A 21,719-nucleotide genomic window follows, 5' to 3' on the forward strand; every position below is an offset into this window, starting at 1 on the left:
CATGCATGTCGCTATGTACTGGAAACAAAGCAGTCCCGACTTTTACATCACGAGCATCAACCGTAAGCTTGAAATGCTTAGAAAAACCTGGGACTGAAATAACTGGACTACTTATAAGGACAGATTTAATTTTACAAAATGATCCATCACAGTTCTTTGTCCATTCAAATTTGCGGGTTCGAATCCCGCTCACACCGGTAAGTGAGAAAGTTTCCCAGTTTACTTTCGGAAGGTCGGTGGTCTCTTCCCAGGTACATTGTATCTGGGTTCTCTCTTCCACCAATAAAAAAACTGGGCGCCACCAGATAACTGAAAAATTGTTGAGTGTGGCGGAAAACATCAATCAATCAATCAATCCATTCAAATTTAACCCTTTATGCAATAGGTTGGTAAGTTCACCAATTATTGCGGAAACTTTGGACAAAAGTTTCCGTAAAAACCAGTCATGTCCCAAAATCTCATTGACTCTTTATGGTTTGTAGGAATCAGGAACTTTGTGAAAGCTTCCATTTTAGTCGTAATAGGTGTAACATTACCTTGATTTACTTTATGACTTCAATATTCTACAGCAGCATTGCAAAAGCAGCTCTTTGCAAGGTTCATAGTCAACTTCGTTTTAGTCAGAATGTCGAAGAACTCGCGCATGATTCTGAGATGTTCATCCCATGTGTCGCTGTAGGATTAATAATGTAGGGAGTGAATCATCCTCTGAAAATCGCTGGAGCATTTTTCATGCCAAAAGGCATCACGTTGTAAATAGGACATTGGGGGTCACAAATGTAGACATTTCTTTGGATTTTTCAAGTAATGGTACTTGCCAGTAACCTTTCAGCAGGTCTAATTTAATACAAAATACGCATTTCTGATTTCGTCAATACAAGTCATTGATTCTGGGGATCAGATAAAATTCTGTTTTCGTGACAAAATTAACTTTTCTGAAGTTAGTACACAATTGGTACTAGAACGCAAGGTGAGCTCCACTAACTATTGCTTGGCTCAATAATGGCATTGTCCGACACGTACTGTACTTCTGTTCTAAAGTACTGCAATGTTAATGGATTCAAACGATAGGGATGCTGCTTGATGGGCAAAACGTCACCCACAATAACATCATGACAAACAGCATTGGTTTATTGAAGGATAATTAGCCATGAGACATTGAACTTTCCGGTGAATATTCAAATGATCAAGATAGATAAGCATGTCGGAATTCTTTAAACGGATGATTAATTGCATGATTTCTTTCACTATTCTCTATACATGTCATTTTCAGTATAATCTTGAAATATGTTAACATTGGCCAAAGTGGAAACTGATTTTACAAACTTTCGATCACAATAATGTGACAAACTCGCTTGTACAGGAAACAGACAAAAATACAATAACCTTATCACCTGGTTCAAAAACTCTGTTCCTAGCATCTTTGTCATACCAAACTGTCATTTGGCTTGAGAACTCTTAAGATTTTCTTGTGCCAATTTGCAAGCATTGTAAAGTTTCTCTTTGAAATTAGATGCATCGTCTAACAGGTTAAGAGCACTAGTTTCAGTCAGCAAGATTTCTTTCAACAACTTCGAAGGAACTCTATCCGTATGACCAAATACTGATTGAAAAAGACTGACTCCATGGGACTCCTCCTGAACTGCTTCTCGCGTGGCAAATAAAAGTAAGTTGACCCCTTCATTCCAGCCTTTATCATACTGGTAATACCCCCGAGTAGGTCTTCATAATTTTAAAGGTTTTATGAAAACGTTAAAGCGCCCCTTGATACTCGGGATGCTTAAGCTTTCCAACGCCTAACTCATGCATTACCTGATAGTAAGTATATACGGGTTTCCTGACTTAGTCTTATACGAAGGTCCTGCTCAACTAAAAGGGTCTTCCAAAACTGGAATGAGTTGGAGAGGGGCAGGTGGAACTTTCTGATTAGTCTTACCTAATATCTGGCAAATATGACAAGACTTGCAAAATTCAAAAAACATCATTTCTGAACTCGAGTCAATAAAAACGATCCCGAATTTGTTACAAGTCTTAATGACATCTAAATGACCTGCCATGGATGTGGCATTAGCCAAATTCATGATGTCCCTACGATAAATAACTGGGACCACTATCTGGTGAACTGCACGCCATACTTCATTCGGGGGTGCGCTAGGTGTTCACTATTTTCGCATAAGGATCCCGTCTTTAGTGTAGAAGCACTCTCCGACTTTCACCGCATCATCTGATGGAAGCGCCCTCCTACTAAGGTGGACAATATCGGGTTCCTTGCTTTGCTCGGACAGTGACTGCTTTCGACTGAGGGTGACCTTGCCCTGGTTTAACTGCCGATTGGGACTATCATAACTGGTTTTCAGTGGAGGCTCACCGCTATACGACTGTTTGTTTTTCCCATAAACTACCATCAAGGTCAAACAGGAAAGAGTCACCAAAGACAATTTCATGAGATGATCAGCAGGGTCAAGAGTTGAACATGGTTACCTTCGATTTCTTTTCTTCTGGTCTTCGCTCTGGAACAGTAACAGCATATGGTAGATAAATGTATAATTAAGTCATCGGACGTGGCATTGGAACTGATTTTCTTGTAAACTGTGGGATCTAGTACAGCTTTGTCACCAGCTAAATCGTTGCCTATTTGTAAGGAAACGCCTTGAACAGGGAGAATAGGTCGAGCAACAAAGATAAGTGGTCCAATAATTAAATCTGATTTCAGATTAGTTTTATGTAAGGGAACATAAATGACCCAAGCTCTACACCCTGTAATGAAATTGAACCACCAGTAGAGGTCTGCTCTGGTTAAAGCATCAGATCTAGTTTGTCAATACAACCTATCACTGGGTCAAATGCTGTCTGACTTGTTTCATACCGATTGCTAGGCCGTTCTTGGCACACCGATTTTGACTACGGATAACTCCGTCTACCTGATCAGGATATAGGGCTCACGGCGGGTGTGACCGGTCGACAGGGGATGCTTACTCCTCCTAGGCACCTGATCCCACCTCTGGTGTGCCCAGGGGTCCCTGTTTGCCCAACTATCTATTCTTTATTGCTTATAGGAATTATGAGATTGATCACTGTTCGTTATCTTCACCTTTCATTTTAAAACAGCAAAGGCTGGGCAGCACCAATATACATGGCGATGCACAGACAATTTTTTCTTGAACTGTATTCAAAGCAATTGATATACATGTAATTCGTTAACATCAAACTAAATGCCTCAAATGATTTTCAAATAGATTTAGAATACACATTACCATCTCACCATTTTCGTCAGCAACAAACAATGTAGGCTGTTTTGGAATCTGCTATGTCGTCACAGTGACCTAATTCGTAGCTATATAGGAAAACGATCGGCTTTATATTTCTGAGTCGTAGTAGAATAGAAATAAAATTCTTGTTTTCCTTTAATGCTGCAGGATAACCTCTTTGGTCTTTATTTCTTAAACAATATCCCATAGAGGGTCAAGTCAGAGGTCAAATTCAATTTCCCTATGCTATATGTATCACAATGGTTATCCCTAATTTTCATATTTCATTTTATTACCACCTTATAGAGATGTACGCGATGCATTTACTGACACCTTGTAGAGATGTACGCGATGCATTTACTACCACCTTATAGAGATGTACAGTACGTAGAGCATTTACTAGCACCTTATAGAGATGTACAGTACGTAGAGCATTTACTACAACCTTATAGAGATGTACAGTACGTAGAGCATTTACTAGCACCTTGTAGAGATGTACGCGCTGCATTTACTGACACCTTATAGAGATGTACAGTACGTAGAGCATTTACTACAACCTTATAGAGATGTACAGTACGTAGAGCATTTACTACAACCTTATAGAGATGTACAGTACGTAGAGCATTTACTACAACCTTATAGAGATGTACAGTACGTAGAGCATTTACTAGCACCTTGTAGAGATATACGCGATGCATTTACTGACACCTTATAGAGATGTACAGTACGTAGAGCATTTACTAGCACCTTGTAGAGATATACACGATGCATTTACTGACACCTTATAGAGATGTACGCGATGCATTTACTGCCACCTTATAGAGATGTACGCGCTGCATTTACTGACACCTTATAGAGATGTACGCGATGCATTTACTGCCACCTTATAGAGATGTACGCGATGCATTTACTGCCACCTTATAGAGATGTACGCGATGCATTTACTACCACCTTATACAGATGTACGCGATGCATTTACTGACACCTTATAGAGATGTACGCGATGCATTTACTGACACCTTATAGAGATGTACGCGATGCATTTACTGCCATTCTTATACAGATATGCATGTACATGGTGTATTTACTACATTGTACCGTATATAGATTATTTTACTGGTTTTACTACCTTCACATAGTGCATATAATGAGACCTAGGATCATCCATCATAACACTGTTTTAAAAGACAAAAGTGGTTGTATTTTCAAAAGGAAGGCTACCAAATTATAATTTCAAATATGATTTCCATGATTTAGAGATAGTTGATGAATTTTTGTATCTAGGTGTAATTTTCAATAGAAACGGTGGTTTCGTAAGCACTATTAAGAGAAATGCGCTGAAGGGATTAAAGGCTGTTTATGAGATTTTAAAAAAGGGAAGATTACATAAACTATCGGTAAGCTGTCAGTACGGTCTTTATTGTAGCATTGTAAAGCCGATTTTATTGTATGCGTGTGAAGTTTGGGGTACTGGTAATTATGAATGTTTACAAAGGGTTCATTTAAAGTTTTGCAAATTATCATTGAATTTAAAGCGTTCAACACCAAGTTATTTGATATATGGTGAATTCGGAGCGTATCCACTTTATTTTTATGTACAATCAAGGATCCTCAATTATTGGCGCAAGGTTGCTTTTGCAGGAGATGATAAATTTTCAAATATTATGTATGCATTTTAAAAATGCAATTCCCACAAGATTCTTGCTTTTTTAAGTGGATGCTTTATGTGAGAAAACATCGAAATAATTTAGGTTTCCGTAATACCGGTATGTGGGATTCGAATGGAGGTTTTACTTTTGAATGGTTCAAACATACTATTAAGCAACGAATCTGTGACCAGTTTGCACAAAAATGGTATAGTAATGCATTTAATTCGTCTAAAAGATTTTTCTATCATATAATAAAAGAAAATTTTTGTTTTGAAAAATACCTTGATATACTTGATCCTTCTGACCGAATAGCTTTGTGTAGATTTCGTACATGTAATAATCGATTACCTATTGAAGTTGGCAGATGGTACGGCGTAGAAAGATCCCAAAGAAAATGTACCTTGTGTAATGGCAATGAAATTGGTGATGAATACCATTATTTGTTTAAATGTAGTAGATTTGCTAGAATTAGAAATCAATGTATTAAATGGAGAAAAGGGTCGCCACCAAATGTATTAACAACAAAAACTATTTTTAATTCTGACAATATTGTCACGTTAAGAAAATTAAGTAAATTCTTAAAAGCTACCCATCATACCCTGTCCCCTCTATAATGACTCTGTTTATAATGAGTTTGTACATATGTATATATTGTGAACACATCATATTGTATATTTGTATGAATACTTATATGTATTTTCTCAATACCATTGTACTTTTGGTAGGGAGAATAAAGAATTGAATAAAAACCTAATTGAATATCATAATTCCGCGCTAAACAAACTAATCTGTATTATTTCCACAATTTCATCGCCATTTTAAGCATTTTTAAAAAATTGTAACTGGACATCTATAGTAGTGATAATATTTATATTCACCGAGTGTTTTCTGCTTATTTTCTTTGAAATCCATCGCTTGTCATTTGCATCTGTGAAAACGCATTTTGTTTCCATTTCGGCGTTTGAAGATATATACAATCCACGAAGTACTTTTTGAACCTTTAACACATAAACGCAGATTAACTTGCAATTCAATAAAAGAAAATATATTGTATTGGCAAACTACATCGTTATAACGACAATAAAATCTGCGAAATGATGACTTTAAACGAGACTGTTAAAACTCCTGTAACATCAACTTGTTTGTCAGTAGTCTACCTCAATTTAAAAACTGATCATACGCAGAACAAGCTCTTGCGTATCGAATCAATTGAGAGATATAAACACCATATGCAGGTGATAATGGAATATTGCTTAATAGATATTTTAATTTTGATACAATTTCAAACTAAATGTAAAAAGTAATCAATGAATATACATCTGTAACATTTATCTTGGATGTACTTTTAGTTACAAAATTAATCCTGTAAAAATGTCAACACTGTAGTTCACTTAAGAAAACTTTAAAAAAAAAAAAAAAAAAAAAAAAGGATTGGAAAATATTTTTAATGTGCATTTGTATTCCCAGAAAAAAAGATTCGAACCCTCTAACATTTGCATACTCAAGATTTACTATATATGTTGTATAAAAAGGCTTGAAGAGGACTTATAGAAACTATGCATCAGAATTAACAGTTTATGTGCTACAGTGGATGTGGACTAAAATGTTCACAGAAAGAAGCATGATTTGTATGGGGGAAGGTTTTTTTTTTTATACATATAGTGGGTCTTGACTCCAATTTTATTGTCTTGCAAAAAGTGGTGGATGATTATGTTGAACTCTTCATTGAATGCCAATAAATAATGCATACATTTGTTTTCTGTTCATTGTAATGCTTTTACTGGTAATTGGACATTTTAAACGAAGCTAAATGCAAAATTATGATTGATGAAAGTTACTAATTCATAAACTTACAGTGTATCACAATAGAATACTTTAAAATACAAATGGTAAATTTTTGTCAATTTGAAACAGTTTTTTATGCGTTCTCACTTGTCTGTCAGTGGGCATTCGGTCAGATCTCTTCGCCTATCTTCTTTGCATAACACTTTAATACTAAACCAAAATTTATTTTAAAGGTTTTAGCATCTAGAGAAATCATGTTATAACGAAAAAAGGTAACTGCATGATCCACTACATTTTTTATTTGTAAATGGACTCTGTAGTTTGGCTGTATAGACGCATGAGTCATGAAGACGTCTCGGTCTCTCTACAGCGTAGTAAACACCAATCTTCAGATTAAAAGATCTTTACCCTTCATATTTAAAGTTTTCCCCCTTTAATTACCCAAACAATGATGTTATACTAAGCATTCAACATTAACATCCACAGATCCCGAGACTGGACAAAATATTAAGGTGTCACCATGAGCACGGTCTCAAATCCAACTCGCACCAGAACTAAATTCCTAGGCATCGCCATGGTTACTTGCCTCTGGTGGTAGGATCGCCATGGTTGACACACTTATGTAATTGTAAAAAGGAAAACTCAAAATATATTTTAAATCGTATTTGATGAAATTAAAACCATTGATTTAAGAATACGATAAAAAAAATTGGCCAATGTTTGCGCCATGCGTAAATCATCAGTTGAATATGGGGAGAAATCTCCAAAAGTTATTCATGCAGTATGGTGAAATCAAAGTTTTATGAACAAACAAATGTAGCCTTAAAATATGACCTTCTTTTTTTCTTCTTCTTCTTTTTTTATTTACAAATTACAAACTGTGTGCATACAGTATAAAGCTAGCACGCGCTGAATCCGGTTCCACCGCCTGGTTTGATGTTCTGAAAATGATATCAGAGCACTTCCGTCCCGGAGGCGACTATCGTTGACGTTAATTACCGATTAAAGTTAGTTCAGGTGAAAATTATACAAATGACAAGGTATGACTGCAAACTTGTGTGTTATTATGAGCGTTGTGTATCGATTGAAGTGTCAATTCCCTTCCTCCTGTCCTCCGTCTCCGACAGACGAGACTCGCTTTGTTTATATTCGTTGCTGTAGTAACTTCTGCTACTATCATTCAGGATTCACCCGATAGTTGGTTTTTCCAATTCAATTAGAATCATCTCCACATAAAACTTTCCGAGGCGATCTTCCCCAAGCGGCTTTGTTTATCAGTCCGTGTATATTTAAAGACAACCAAATTCCGATATTCCAAAAGCTCTTTACTAATCGCTCCATGTTGTTTAATTTAACCGATAAGCCAAATAAAGGAGACGCGTGTATCAAAACACGCCCCTAGGACGGCAGCTTCTTGTCATCGATGAGAATTAACTTCATTAACCAACGTAGATAGCCCGTCCACTTCCGGACAGTTACCGTAATTGTCGGAAATTATCGTGTTAGTTTCACAGGACTCGTGCAAACATCATGTGGCCCAGCATCCATTTGTGATGTACGCAATATCTACGTTTATCATAATAGGTAAGTTAAGTATATATATATTTATTTTTAAAAAACATGTACTGAGGCGACCGAGCCGGCCTATGGTGTAAAAATGAGAGGGCGTTAAGGAAATTAGAATTTCGCTGCAAATATTTCATCCTTATATTGACCAAGGTTTGTCCTTTGATGCTTATCTCAATGGAATACTTTCAAGTTCCAGGAAAAATAAAAGCTATTTAATCTGTTAATCATCTTCAATTTATTAATGATTTGCTCTCTCTCTCTCTCTCTCTCTCTCTCTCTCTCTCTCTCTCTCTCTCTCTCTCTCTCTGCCGATCACTTTCTCTCATTTATGAAAAAAAAAAAATTGTGAAATTTAAATTTCCCTACTTAATTACAGCACTTATAATACCCATATAAAGAGCTTCGAACTTGAAATAATGCAGAACTATGGACGGTTTTCAGTTAATTGTGACGTAAGTATATATAAGAGTCTTCTTCAATAGATCCGTTTAACGCATTAACAATACAATACACATGCACATTGCAAGTTAGGCAAACACCTATCCATTTCGAAAATCCAAAATCATTTACGGCGTATAATTACCTCCTAAAACATTGCACAAATATTGACAAAAAGCTTTAATATAAACGAAATGTTTCATTGCAAAGCATTCCGTTGTGACATCTTTGTTTAAATTTCAAACCAATTTTCACTTTTTGTGTTTGAATTAAGCTAATAAATGCAGCCTAATACAATGCACTTCAGTATGACATTTGAATTAGAAGACACAAATGACTAGTCAGAAACCATGAATGTTTAATACCGAATAACAAGGTTTTTATATAAGACTACCATACTCCAAATTTTGCAGCGAGATCAGAAAACTAGTCTCATCAATGATTCAAAAACCATTTGGGACCGTTTCGTTTTTGCCTCGCGGATTCCATAACGAATTTACGAGTTTTATTTTTCAAGTAATATAGACAGACAGTATACGACAAGGTTGGTTTAGATTGAAACATCTCGGCGGCGGGTCGTGCTATTGATTACATTATATGTATACACGTGTAACCTGCGATAGTTTCATCTCGCTCTATGAGTATTGATTTGGGAACTTATATTGTGCAATTAAATATGTTTTTCATCATTTCATATGACAGCGTTGAATATTGCGGATGTGAAATTTGTCCTGTAAATAAGGTAGGCCTCTTCATTTAAACTTTTTTTTCTAGATTAATCTTTCCTTTTCAATAATATTTACTTTACTAAAAATCATTTTCAAATCCTAATCTATTATATACGTATTCATTTAATCTATATAGGAATACTGAAACGTGCATTGTAAGAATTTAAATATGGCTGATTCTCGTTCGAAACGGAGTACAAAAGATTATTTCAAGTTTTAAAGTGATTTGAAATGATCGTAAATTAGAAATTAAGTCACATATTTAAAAGAAAAACATAACCACATACAAACATGGTAATCCTTCACTGGCGAGACGCAGAAAAAAATTAATCCTGGCCTTATCAAGGTTGGATTATAGGTGAGAGAAGATAAACGGATTAAAGCACTTTCCTGTCTCGAGAAAATCGGAAGTACAATATGCACATGTGTTTGTTAATTTGGTAATTTCGGAATAGTAATTATGTCATAAACCTTTGCCTGTCTTTGATAAGAACTATGGAAAACACCCAACAGTACCACGACCATGTTTGTTTCTCCACGACGAAACCTTAACGGTGGGGGGAACAATCCGTTGTCGAACGCAGGAGGTGAGACCATAAATTATATTCGCTTAATCGTGACAACGAACTTGTATGCCAATTTTCGTATCTTTTCATTACTATAATTGAGTTTTTTAATTTGTGATACTCCCAGGGAACGACGTATTGGTGGGTGTTCGTATATCATCCACTGTCTAATCCTTATCTCTATATTCATCGAACATAATACAGAATTGGGACCATTTGATTAATTTTTTGTAAGCTTTGATTTATAATTCAATGGATAGGAGTGCTAATTTTGAGGTATATTGTTTTTTCTTCTTCTCATATTGAATATCATGAGACTAAAGATAAAGAGAAAGAAATAGAAAAAGGACAAAAATGAAGATTAAAAAGAATGATTTGAAAGAGATACATAAACAGAATTGTTATGAACTTATCTACAGTCTCCCCCCTCCCTGATATTACTGTGACACTGTCGTAATTTACCACCGGATTCACGATCTGCCTCTCCGTGGGCACGTACCCATCCCTTCATTTTCATTGCAGGTACCTGTGTATTACAAATACGGTCATCGTGCTGTATGGGTCATTGTGATGGGATGATTTTTTAGCGTATACTATATCGCAAATAAATGAGTGTTTAATTCTTATTGAAGCAGCAAGTTCTTTTTGTTGTGAATATCCGTAACATGTAATTTACACATCGTGATTATCTGTAACATGTAATTTACACATCGTGATTATCCGTAACATGTAATATACACATCGTAATTATCCGTAACATGTAATATACACATCGTGATTATCCGTAACATGTAATATACACATCGTGATTATTTGTAACATGTAATTTACACATCGTGCTTATCCGTAACATGTAATATACACATCGTGATTATCCGTAACATGTAATATACACATCGTGATTATCCGTAACATGTAATATACACATCGTGATTATCCGTAACATGTAATATACACATCGTGATTATCCATAACATGTAATATACACATCGCGATTATCCGTAACATGTAATTTACACATCGTGATTATCCGTAACATGTAATTTACACATCGTGCTTATCCGTAACATGTAATATACACATCGTGCTTATCCGTAACATGTAATATACACATCGTGCTTATCCGTAACATGTAATATACACATCGTGATTATCCGTAACATGTAATTTACACATCGTGCTTATCCGTAACATGTAATATACACATCGTGATTATCCGTAACATGTAATATACACATCGTGATTATCCGTAACATGTAATATACACATCATGAATATCCGTAACATGTAATATACACATCATGAATATCCGTAATATGTAATATACACATCATGAATATCCGTAATATGTAATATACACATCATGAATATCCGTAACATGTAATATACACATCATGAATATCCGTAATATGTAATATACACATCGTGATTATCCGTAACATGTAATATACACATCGTGATTATCCGTAACATGTAATATACACATCGTGATTATCCGTAACATGTTATATACACATCGTGATTATCCGTAACATGTAATATACACATCGTGATTATCCGTAACATGTAATATACACATCATGAATATCCGTAATATGTAATATACACATCATGAATATCCGTAATATGTAATATACTCATCGTGATTATCCGTAACATGTAATATACACATCGTGATTATCCGTAACATGTAATATACACATCGTGATTATCCGTAACATGTAATATACACATCGTGATTATCCGTAATATGTAATATACACATCGTGATTATCCGTAACATGTAATATACACATCATGAATATCCGTAATATGTAATATACACATCATGAATATCCGTAATATGTAATATACACATCGTGAATATCCGTAACATGTAATATACACATCGTGATTATCCGTAACATGTAATATACACATCGTGATTATCCGTAACATGTAATATACACATCGTGATTATCCGTAACATGTAATATACACATCGTGATTATCCGTAACATGTAATATACACATCATGATTATCCGTAACATGTAATATACACATCATGAATATTCGTTACATGTAATATACACATCATGAATATTCGTAACATGTAATATACACATTGTGATTACCTGTAGCATGTAATATGCATGTTCGATCGTGAATTTCCGTAAAATGTAATTCTCACATCATGAATATCCGTAACATGGAATATACATATCGTGGATTTCTGTAATATGTACTTTTCATTTGTTAATTTCCATAACATTTAAGTAACATGTAATATACACATCGTGAATTTTCGCAACATGTAATATACAGATCGTAAATTTCTGTAACATATCTATGATATAACATAACTATTTATCGTTAATTCCCGTAGCACGTGAGATGTTTTGGAGTTGTAAATATGTCAATCCACGGAGTGCTTTATCCTTCCCCAGGTTATTTAGCTATATCCCGTGGGGAATTGTAGTGTAACTTTTATCACCGATAACAACACACATTGTTAACGGACAATTGTCACTTGACGTCTCTCTCTCTCTCTCTCTCTCTCTCTCTCTCTCTCTCTCTCTCTCTCTATATATATATATATATATATATATATATATATATATATATATGAAAAAAGAATGGCGGGAAAACGACCGAGTTCGTATAAAAATCAGCGAGGAGGACCAAGGAATGGGGTTATAGCTTCTCAAACCTCCAAAGTACGGTGGTAAAACGTATCAATTACCGAGATGATCATGATCTCACGAATCTAACAATGTATGATGGTTTCTTTTTTATTAATAGAGTTACGAAATATTTTACACTTATCACTGTTAAACGAATGTTTAAGTATGTAGATGATTTCAAAATTGAAAATGTGACGGATAAATTTTTGATGAGAAATCCATATAGTAGGATTATCTGTTTTACAAAAAGTATTTGCTTTTTGATGACATTGTCTTTAGATCTTGAAGGGGAGGAAGGTAGTGGCAGTTATGTGATGTTGGGATACTGCATCATCCAATTTTCTCATTTATCTAACATCCTAAAACTAAAGATCTTTTAGATAATTTTACACATAATAAGCTATAATAGAGTTTTGCTTGATTAGTAATTATTGTGAAATTAATTAAAAATCGACTTCCTTTTTGATATGTAACCAAGAAATAGCAAAATAAAAACGGCCGTTCAGATAAACGTACTATATCATCAAGATTCATACGCATACGCGTATTGTTTACAACTGCTACTTCAGTAGAAAGTAAATATAAAAAAAAATAATTTCATTTTCGTAAATACATGAAGTTATGAACTGCAACACTTTGAATTCACCCCGGCATACTTTTCATAAAGCGCAAGCGGAACTCATCCTACCTCCGCGCGGTGGAGGGGGTGGGGGGGGGGGAGGACATGATTTGAACAAACAACAAACTTGAATCTACACTATGCTACCGGTATGTCAGAAAACTGTCATGTAAAGTTCCACTTATCTGGCCCAGTAGATCCTAGTTTTTTCTTCATTGTTTCCTTTGAAAGGGGCATGACCTTTCATTTGAACAAACCCGAATCCTCTTTACCCAAGGAAGATTTGTGCCAAATTGACTTAAGTTTACTAGTTATGCATGGAGAAAATGAAATGTGAAAAGTTTACGGACAGACGGACGGACGCCGGACAGAATGTGATAAGAAAAACTCTTCTGAGTTGAAAGCACTTTCATCTCAAGTGAGCTAAAACACCAGCTCTTAAGTTGAATATTTGGTAAAAAAGAAATTGCTAAATACCCAGTCATTGAAAATTAGAAATGCAGGGAAGGGGGTGGGGTTGAAAGGCTGAAGTCCTGCGTCCACGAGTATACTGTGTTCTGTAAGCAAAATTATGATTTTAGTGGGATACGACCATTTCTCTAAAGCAGGACAAAATATTCAATTTTGCTTTGTCTACTAGTTTCTTCCTCTGTTTTTAATTCTTTCAACTGTGTATGTTTAAGATTAATAGTGTACTAAAATATCTTTAACTTTTGGAACTTGAAATACAACAACTTTATCTTAGTTCTATATGATATTTTGCAAATGTCTTAAAAGTCAACTTCGCAAGCATGTCATATACATTTAAAAAGAATGTGTTCTGCATAATACATGTATAGCTATTGTTTTGACTCGTTATATTGATCAAGATTTATATGTACATTGTTTACAACTGTAGAGCATTCATGAGGAAATGACTATCATTACTAATTGTAAAGATATCAAAATTGAAAATAATGGAAGTGTAAATATTTCAATATTGATATCATTCTCTCTTTGAAAACTATTTATGTACATCTACACGACTTTTAGAGAGCCAATGCAAAGCACGATTTAAAAACATATGTTCAATATACTTATTGAAAATGCAAATAGCAAAAGCTACAGTGAAGGATTGGCTGCTGAGAAAAATCAATTTCAATATAAAAACGATAACTAAAAAGGTTTTATGATTTGTCTTGCATAGCATTTGTTGCTTTTGACGGAAACCTCTTTATATGCTTGCAAAATAGTACGTTTTGATGGTTATCAAGAAGTTGTTGTCGAATTTAATGTTTGCGTCAGTAACTATTTTCTTGTGTTTCGTACGTTGTGGTACTTAGCCGTCAAATGCCTTCGCACGTGCAATGGGATTCCGAGTAGAACTATTTAGCCAATATATATTTTAACGAAACGAAAATCAAAATACGGCAAATAAATAGCTACAATACTCCATGTCAAAAGTATAATATCTAATGGACTGATACTATAAATAAAACAGTCTATTAATTCAAACGCAATAAATGGTATGATAAAATGATAAATTATCGCAACATACATGTGTATACTCTTTCGTTTTTCGAAGAAAATGAAATGAACATCTTGAAAAAGAGGGACCTGTCATTGTATGGATACACACATTTCCTTATGTGTTCCTCATATGCCTCATATCATTCCCCTTGACTTAAGATGATAATATTATACCTACGTATATAAAATACATTCATTTTCTCATCACGAAGCACCTAATTTTATTTCCTCCCGTCGAATTCCCCATCACAATCTCGCAAACTCATATAATATATGTATAGCATTCCAGTCTTCCGGGCTGCAATGCACTTCAATTTTTGAAAATATATTTAAGGGTATGAACTGCGAACGCTTCTAGCCGGCATACTTTTCATGAAGCGTCTGGAAAACCAATGCACCAAATAATGAATAAGTATCTGCATGCATGAAAAAAGTGCAGAAAACGGATAATACGGATTGACAGACAAATTGACGGATGGACAGACAGAGTGCAAACCTAAAGTCCTCTTTGGTTCCGTCAGTTGGGGACTAATTAAAGATCGCCAGCCTAAAAAAACATCGTAATTTAACAATATCTAACCGCATTATGATAGAAGTGATTTGATTTCAAATATATTCATCAAACGTATCGCGTATCATTAATAATTTCAATTTATATTGATTTATTTGCTTCGCATTCTTATCTCCGAAATGTGAATAATGCATTTTCTATTGAACTATATTTTCGTCCCGTGTTGTTAAAAGTAAACAAAGACAAACGAACGTGACCAGTGAAAAATTTACAATTACACATTACATGTTGAATTTCAATTTTCATACATACACTTTCCAATTCCATTTGGAAAAAATGTTTAATAAATGACCCCCTATAGCCCTGTAATTGGTAAGAAAAGTGAGAGAATAAAAAGTCTGGTGAAAAGTCATAAACGGTGGATCTTTATTTGAAAGGCTCGCTTACATCACCTCGTAAAAATAAAACCAACATTGAAAACGTCTTTTTTTCCCAAAACACGATTGCAATTGAGACTGTGGATATCACAAGAATCGGATATGTCAGGGATGAAGTCGGAAAATAGCTTTTAAGAGCTAATGTTTCTGTTTGTAAAGCCGACTTTAAATAAATGTTATCTTATACGTTGTGTTTCGCCAAACTAAATATTTTCAAAAAATAATTTTATAGATTCAGTAAATCCCACCCCTTTTCCTGGATAGGTAAGGGTTACAAATGTATGTTTGGAATGATTTTGTCCTACTCCTGACGGGAATGTTGACTGATTAACGCAGAAGGTGATCTTAATATTCTAGTACGTATAACCATGCATACCCGGGAGGGAGGAATCAATCACTTCAGCACCGCCGGTACCTTGTTAAATAATTATCCCGATTTTTTTTATTCGATTATTGGACAATTTACATCGATTTGTGAGAGTTATGGTAATGTAATGCCGGCGGGTATTGAGGCGTGTTCTTTAATATCAATTGATTAAATATTGTCACTCATTTAGTGAACTGTTTCATTTTCCTTTTCATCAAATTTTAGCTAGGTGTATCAACAGGATCAAGGGTAATATTTTCATTCTGTGTGGGCACTCATTACTATAAAAGTGAAAACTTAATTACAATGTATATTCACTCCAACCTGATGATAATGTAAACAATGACAATATCTTTATTCTCTTAAACTGATTTACAGTGTAGAGAAATAAACAAAGTGAACATAATCTAGATATACATGCAAGTCGTGGGTAATGGTACATTTGAAAAAAAAAAGAAGAGAAAAAACCAAACAAACTAGAATACAATGTTGTCAGTGGGTGGATTGATTAACCTGGAGAACATACTCTCTCAGAAATGATTTTGATAAATTTACTTAAATTGATTAATTTACTTCTGTTTTGTGTATTAAAAAGTTGTTCAAATTTAAAGATATTCGGGTTTTTATAGTAATAGCTTGCTATGAGCAATGCCCTTGATTGTTTTATAAAATTATCATTACAATTGAACAGATAATGAAATTCATCCCCTATCTCTAAACAGATAATTTTGTGTTACTTGTTTTGTAATTTAGATTTGCAAAACGCTTTTTTTAATGGTCATAAGACGTTGTCAAATTTATTTAAGAATTTTTCATTGTTGTAAATACATGTGGGCCTGAACTACAGCGCTTTACGCCGGCAAACTTTTCATGAAACGCGTAAGCTGGCGTAAAGTGTCCAAGTTCATGCCCTAGTGTATTTTCAAAAAATGAAATTTTATGTATTTACAGTTTACTTTCAATTAGGACTGTCGGAATATTCCCAGCTGTTAGAATAGGCGTACTATATTCATCAAGATTCATACGCACATTGTTCACATTCATGAGGAAATGACTATAATTTCTATTGGTAGAGATGTCGAAGGCAAAAACATTGGAAATGTAAAATTTACTTAGTGAAAGGGTGTTTTTAAACGGATTATAAGGCCATACCAGAACATCTACATGCTGTGATGATTCAATTTCGGAACTACAACGGTTCAGCACATACCAAATGACTCGATTGTCCTAAAACTAGGAACCAATTGTCGCCTCAAACAAACAACTAATGTGGGAGCAATTTCTCAGTGCAAAGCAGCAAGCATGCCAATTTCCGAATGTACTCATGCAAAACTGAAGAACACAGAAACGCTTTCACCAATTCATTGTCGGATGAATTCACACGATGTTACTACCCTCATTTGAAAAGCGGAAATTTCTGAGATAACATTTTTTTCTTTAGCAACGCTAACCCCCAATTATCAGAACACATGACGTAAAGATAATATGTATATAAAACGGAAAAGAAAATCTTATTTAAATGTCACAATCGACTCGACACTTTTAAATCTCCATGTAGGACGGTAATTGACATCGATCTCTGTAGAAGTACATCTCTCCACTTAGACAATCAGTTGTCACTTCAGTAGTATGAATGTGATTGTAGATGCAATCTCCACATGAACGTGAATTATACCTTCTGTTACATATCGGTATTTACCCAGGTCTGCCTTTTTTCTACACACCAGTCTGTGGTTATCAGCACAGTAAATGACATCACAAAATATTAATGCTTAATTCATTGTATTCTTCAGAGGACGAAGAATGGGGAGAGCAGACGCACGGCGAGTACCTGAGAAAGATGCCCAGTGACTTTCTAGAAAGATGACTAGTGACGTGTGTCAAGCCCACAGCAGTCACATGATCAATCAGCATGGGATGTCACGTCCAAACTCAAAACGGTACAGTCTCGCTTTCAGTGGGTCTCGACCGAAAACGGAGCAGCCGTCTGTTACGTCTCGTGACGTAACAGACCTGACAGACCAGGAATCCATGGTGACCACAGACAGGTCCAGTGTCCTGAAGAGGCCTTTGACCGCAAGACCTATGACCAGAGGAAACAGGACGTTTGTCACAGTGGACAAAGGTGGACCTAATGATACTTTGTATCAGAACAGTTCGTTGGAAAGAACTTATATCAAAACCTTGCAGGGAAACCATCCCACGCATGTGCCGTCTGTGATAAATGGATACAATGGCTACAACTCAAACCACGATGCCCAGACTTTCAGTGGGAATATTCGTGACGATGAGGAGTACTATTTGGATATGGATCCAATCGAATACTTCTACAGCCCTGTGTTTGATTTGTATCCGTATGGCTACATGCTGAGTAACCACTCTAAAAATGTGAAAACGTCAAAGAACCATTCATATATATATCCCCCTAGCGAGGATATTGAAAGCAAAGAAAATGTAGGAAACTCTTTCGTGACAAACATAATATCAGCTGACTCCAACCCCAGACCCCTCAAACCCGTGAGTGATTTAACCGTAAAAGCAAGCCCTTTCCCTCCCAAGAGTCGTCTCCCCGTCCCCGTGACTAATCCCAAATTTAAGAAAGCAGTATTGAAACACGACCAAAGTCAAACTGTGCAAACTATCGAATATCGCAGGGATTTGTTTGAACCCAAACAGAAAACGACCAAGATGGGTCCATTAACAAACAATGCATCATTACTGTCACCCGGTTATCAAACAGAGCAAACAAAGGCGCCAAATAAGCGCATAGACGTGCTCTCCAACTCCAAAATCAATTACGGCGGCGCTAAAAGAAAACAGAATGATACAATGGTAAAAACAGAGTCGTCTAAATCAAGATTGGATGTCCTCCATCCAGATCCGGAGGAGAGTTCAAATAGCGGATTCGCTGGCGAATGGGTTAATCAACGAATGCGAGACGATGCGGATAATCGACTAAAATCTCGTGAGAAGTGTTCGAATAACAGATTAATGGAGTATTCCTATAATGCTCCTAATTACACTGTATCTAAAAAGCTCTCAGAATTGAACATGGAAAAATCTTCTGCAAACGGAAAACAATCTGTGAAGTACCATGGTAACTCCGAGAAGAATCCAAAGTTCAATGATAAATGGACGTCATCGGGTCGTGTTTTGGATAATCGTTCACTTCTAACAAAACAAAAACCAACTGCAGCAAATCAACAAGTCCTGTTTAAGCCCAAAGCTCCCGAGATTTCAAATCAAAATAAGTCACGTGACCCGTTCGTTACCAGAAGACCTTTTTCTGAAGACATTAACAGCGTAATGGTGAAGGAAAACAATCATTCGGGGGTCAAAATGGACCAGCATTCGAATTCCCCTTTCGTCGGAAAATCCAAGCACCCTTACCTACGAACCGGGAAACAACTGAGTTTGCCGAGAATCCGGCCGCAGACGGAAAAACCCTCGGTGCTAGAACTCAAATCGCCCAACTCCCCTCCCAGAAAACTGAAACCAGTTTTAGTCAAATTTGATAATATGCATTTCTGATGAACAGAATAATTATTATTGATATCAATGAATTGAAATAAGATTGAATGCAAACATTAACTACACACACTACATTGGAAATGTGCAATCTGGATTGATTGATCTTAATATATATGTGAAACATGCAGGTTCTCTTTAATCAACGTAAATCATATGTATACACAGAATCCCTGTAACAGGCAGACATACCAGGGGAAGCTTGCCATTTCAATCTTTGAGGCACATTCATTAATTTGTTATTAGAAAAATGTATATAATGAATGTCACAATGGTGCTTACTTTGAAATCTATAGATCAAGATATGTCTGACGTCATAAACTTTAAAGTTGGTTTTTTTTTGGGCCTAAACTGAACTTTTTTGTCTGGAGAATGTCTCGTTTCAGACGGCTTGCTTGCGCTTTAAATTCTAAATACAGATATGTATTGTCCCTTTTTTTCACGCGTCCTGTGGTCATTGTTTTAAATGTTGGATGGATGCGTTATTTCACACAAAACATTGCTACAGACATGATGTGGTTTGTTTGAAACTCCAATGGATGGATGTGGTAAAGTGTAAGAGTTCGTGAAAATTAAGGAGGAGAAAGGCCGATGCGTGTACGGTAATATCGCTAATTAAAGCTGACTTTTCCCACAATATCACCCAACATCAATGCTTTGTCGGTCACCTGATGAATCGATAGAATATATAGCATATGTTTCCAAATCTGACACGTGTCATAGAATCATATTTTCCCGTAGCAATTAGCCGAATCCTCATTCAATTCACCAAAAATTTCACCATATTAGATAAATCTCGTTTTGTACAATGTGTGAATACTTTTGGCATTTATTCCAGGTGTAAACCCAGCCTAACATTGAGTGATCAGACGCATTACAACTGCTAATGAATTGTAATAAATTGTGACGTATACTGGTATTGTCTCCATTCATTGTCTTCATGAACAGGATGTACAAGAAATGCTCGTAAAGACTGATTTCAACAGTTTGTCCCTCTCGTATACTACGAAATGAAAAGTTTCGAATATCATTATTGAATGTTAACAAGCAATACACTATTTGTTTTCTAGTACCTGTACAACCATTTCTTTTTACTTCGGTCTAGAATGTTAATGGATAAAATGTGTCGCGTGATTGGTGGGTACATTTCTACAGACCGTCATTAGCAAAATGCATAGCCGACGGCATGATGGATGCTGCCGACATGACAGATTTGTAAGGTTGTTATATGCATGTAACCAAGTGAATCTACAAACAAAAGATAAACGTCGAATCATAAAGATGTATTTATACATGTAGACTTGCCTAGACGGGCGAGTAATCTAGCGTGCTAGTCGCACATTGCTAGAAGATTTGGTTCCACAGGTCATGATTTTAACCCCGAGAAGAGGCGAAAGTTGCTAACCATAGTCTGCGCCTTAACTGTACGTTTTTTTTTTTTGTTTTTTTCTAGTTTATCTTATAGATAGCCTCTGTCTGAAAGGTTTGGTGAAATATTGTTCTTTACAAAAAGGATGATTTGTACATGTAGCATATGATGCTTTCTAGAGGACACACCACATAATTATAATATAATGGATACATCGAAACACGTACAATAAACTTCATGTCGACCACAACGGGGTGACCTTCATTAAAATGGATTAGATCCGGGAGCGGAATCCTATATAGCATTTTGTAAGTGGAGAAACCAAATGTATAGTGCATGCAGGTATATTGATTGAAAAAAAAAAACATTAGACAAGAGAGTCAAATTTCTCATAAATTTTCTGTTACATTATCTGTTGTGTCAAGTTACCTTGGTTACAAATACATGTAATGAGAATTCAAATTGTTTTAGTCATTTTAGCATCACAGCTATCAGTGCAATATTGAAGGAATGTACACATAATACGTGTAATTGTACCAAATATCGTAACTCTTCGTGAGAGGAATTATGTGAGAAACACAGGTATGCAGCACCAACTGTCTCTGAATCGACACGTGTTAGTTGTCTCATAAACATTGTGTATATCACCCAATGAATAAGCTCCAGTCTTTTGGTTTCTGCGCGCAAACACGGCTACGTCAACGACAGCGAGATGAAACGCACTAGATCCCC

General features: G+C 35.5%; 1 protein-coding gene across 4 annotated transcripts; it reads left to right on the top strand.

Moving 5' to 3' along the window:
- The first annotated feature begins 7,508 nt into the window (after positions 1–7,508).
- On the top strand, positions 7,509–20,537 carry LOC125679553 (uncharacterized). 4 transcript variants are annotated; one of them, XM_056156455.1, is made up of 4 exons: positions 7,509–8,266; positions 8,628–8,703; positions 9,392–9,431; positions 17,884–20,537. In XM_056156455.1, exon 4 carries the CDS (start codon positions 17,954–17,956, stop codon positions 19,619–19,621), a length of 1,668 nt encoding a protein of 555 aa, XP_056012430.1. In that variant the 5' UTR covers positions 7,509–8,266; positions 8,628–8,703; positions 9,392–9,431; positions 17,884–17,953; the 3' UTR covers positions 19,622–20,537. The 4 variants fall into 4 exon arrangements, with proteins under 4 accessions (XP_056012430.1, XP_056012431.1, XP_048774820.2 ...); XM_056156456.1 differs by lacking the exon at positions 8,628–8,703; XM_048918863.2 differs by lacking the exons at positions 8,628–8,703; positions 9,392–9,431.
- Positions 20,538–21,719: the final 1,182 nt, after the last annotated feature.

This window comes from Ostrea edulis, chromosome 2 (assembly GCF_947568905.1).
Source record: "Ostrea edulis chromosome 2, xbOstEdul1.1, whole genome shotgun sequence".
Lineage (NCBI taxonomy): Eukaryota > Metazoa > Mollusca > Bivalvia > Ostreida > Ostreidae > Ostrea > Ostrea edulis.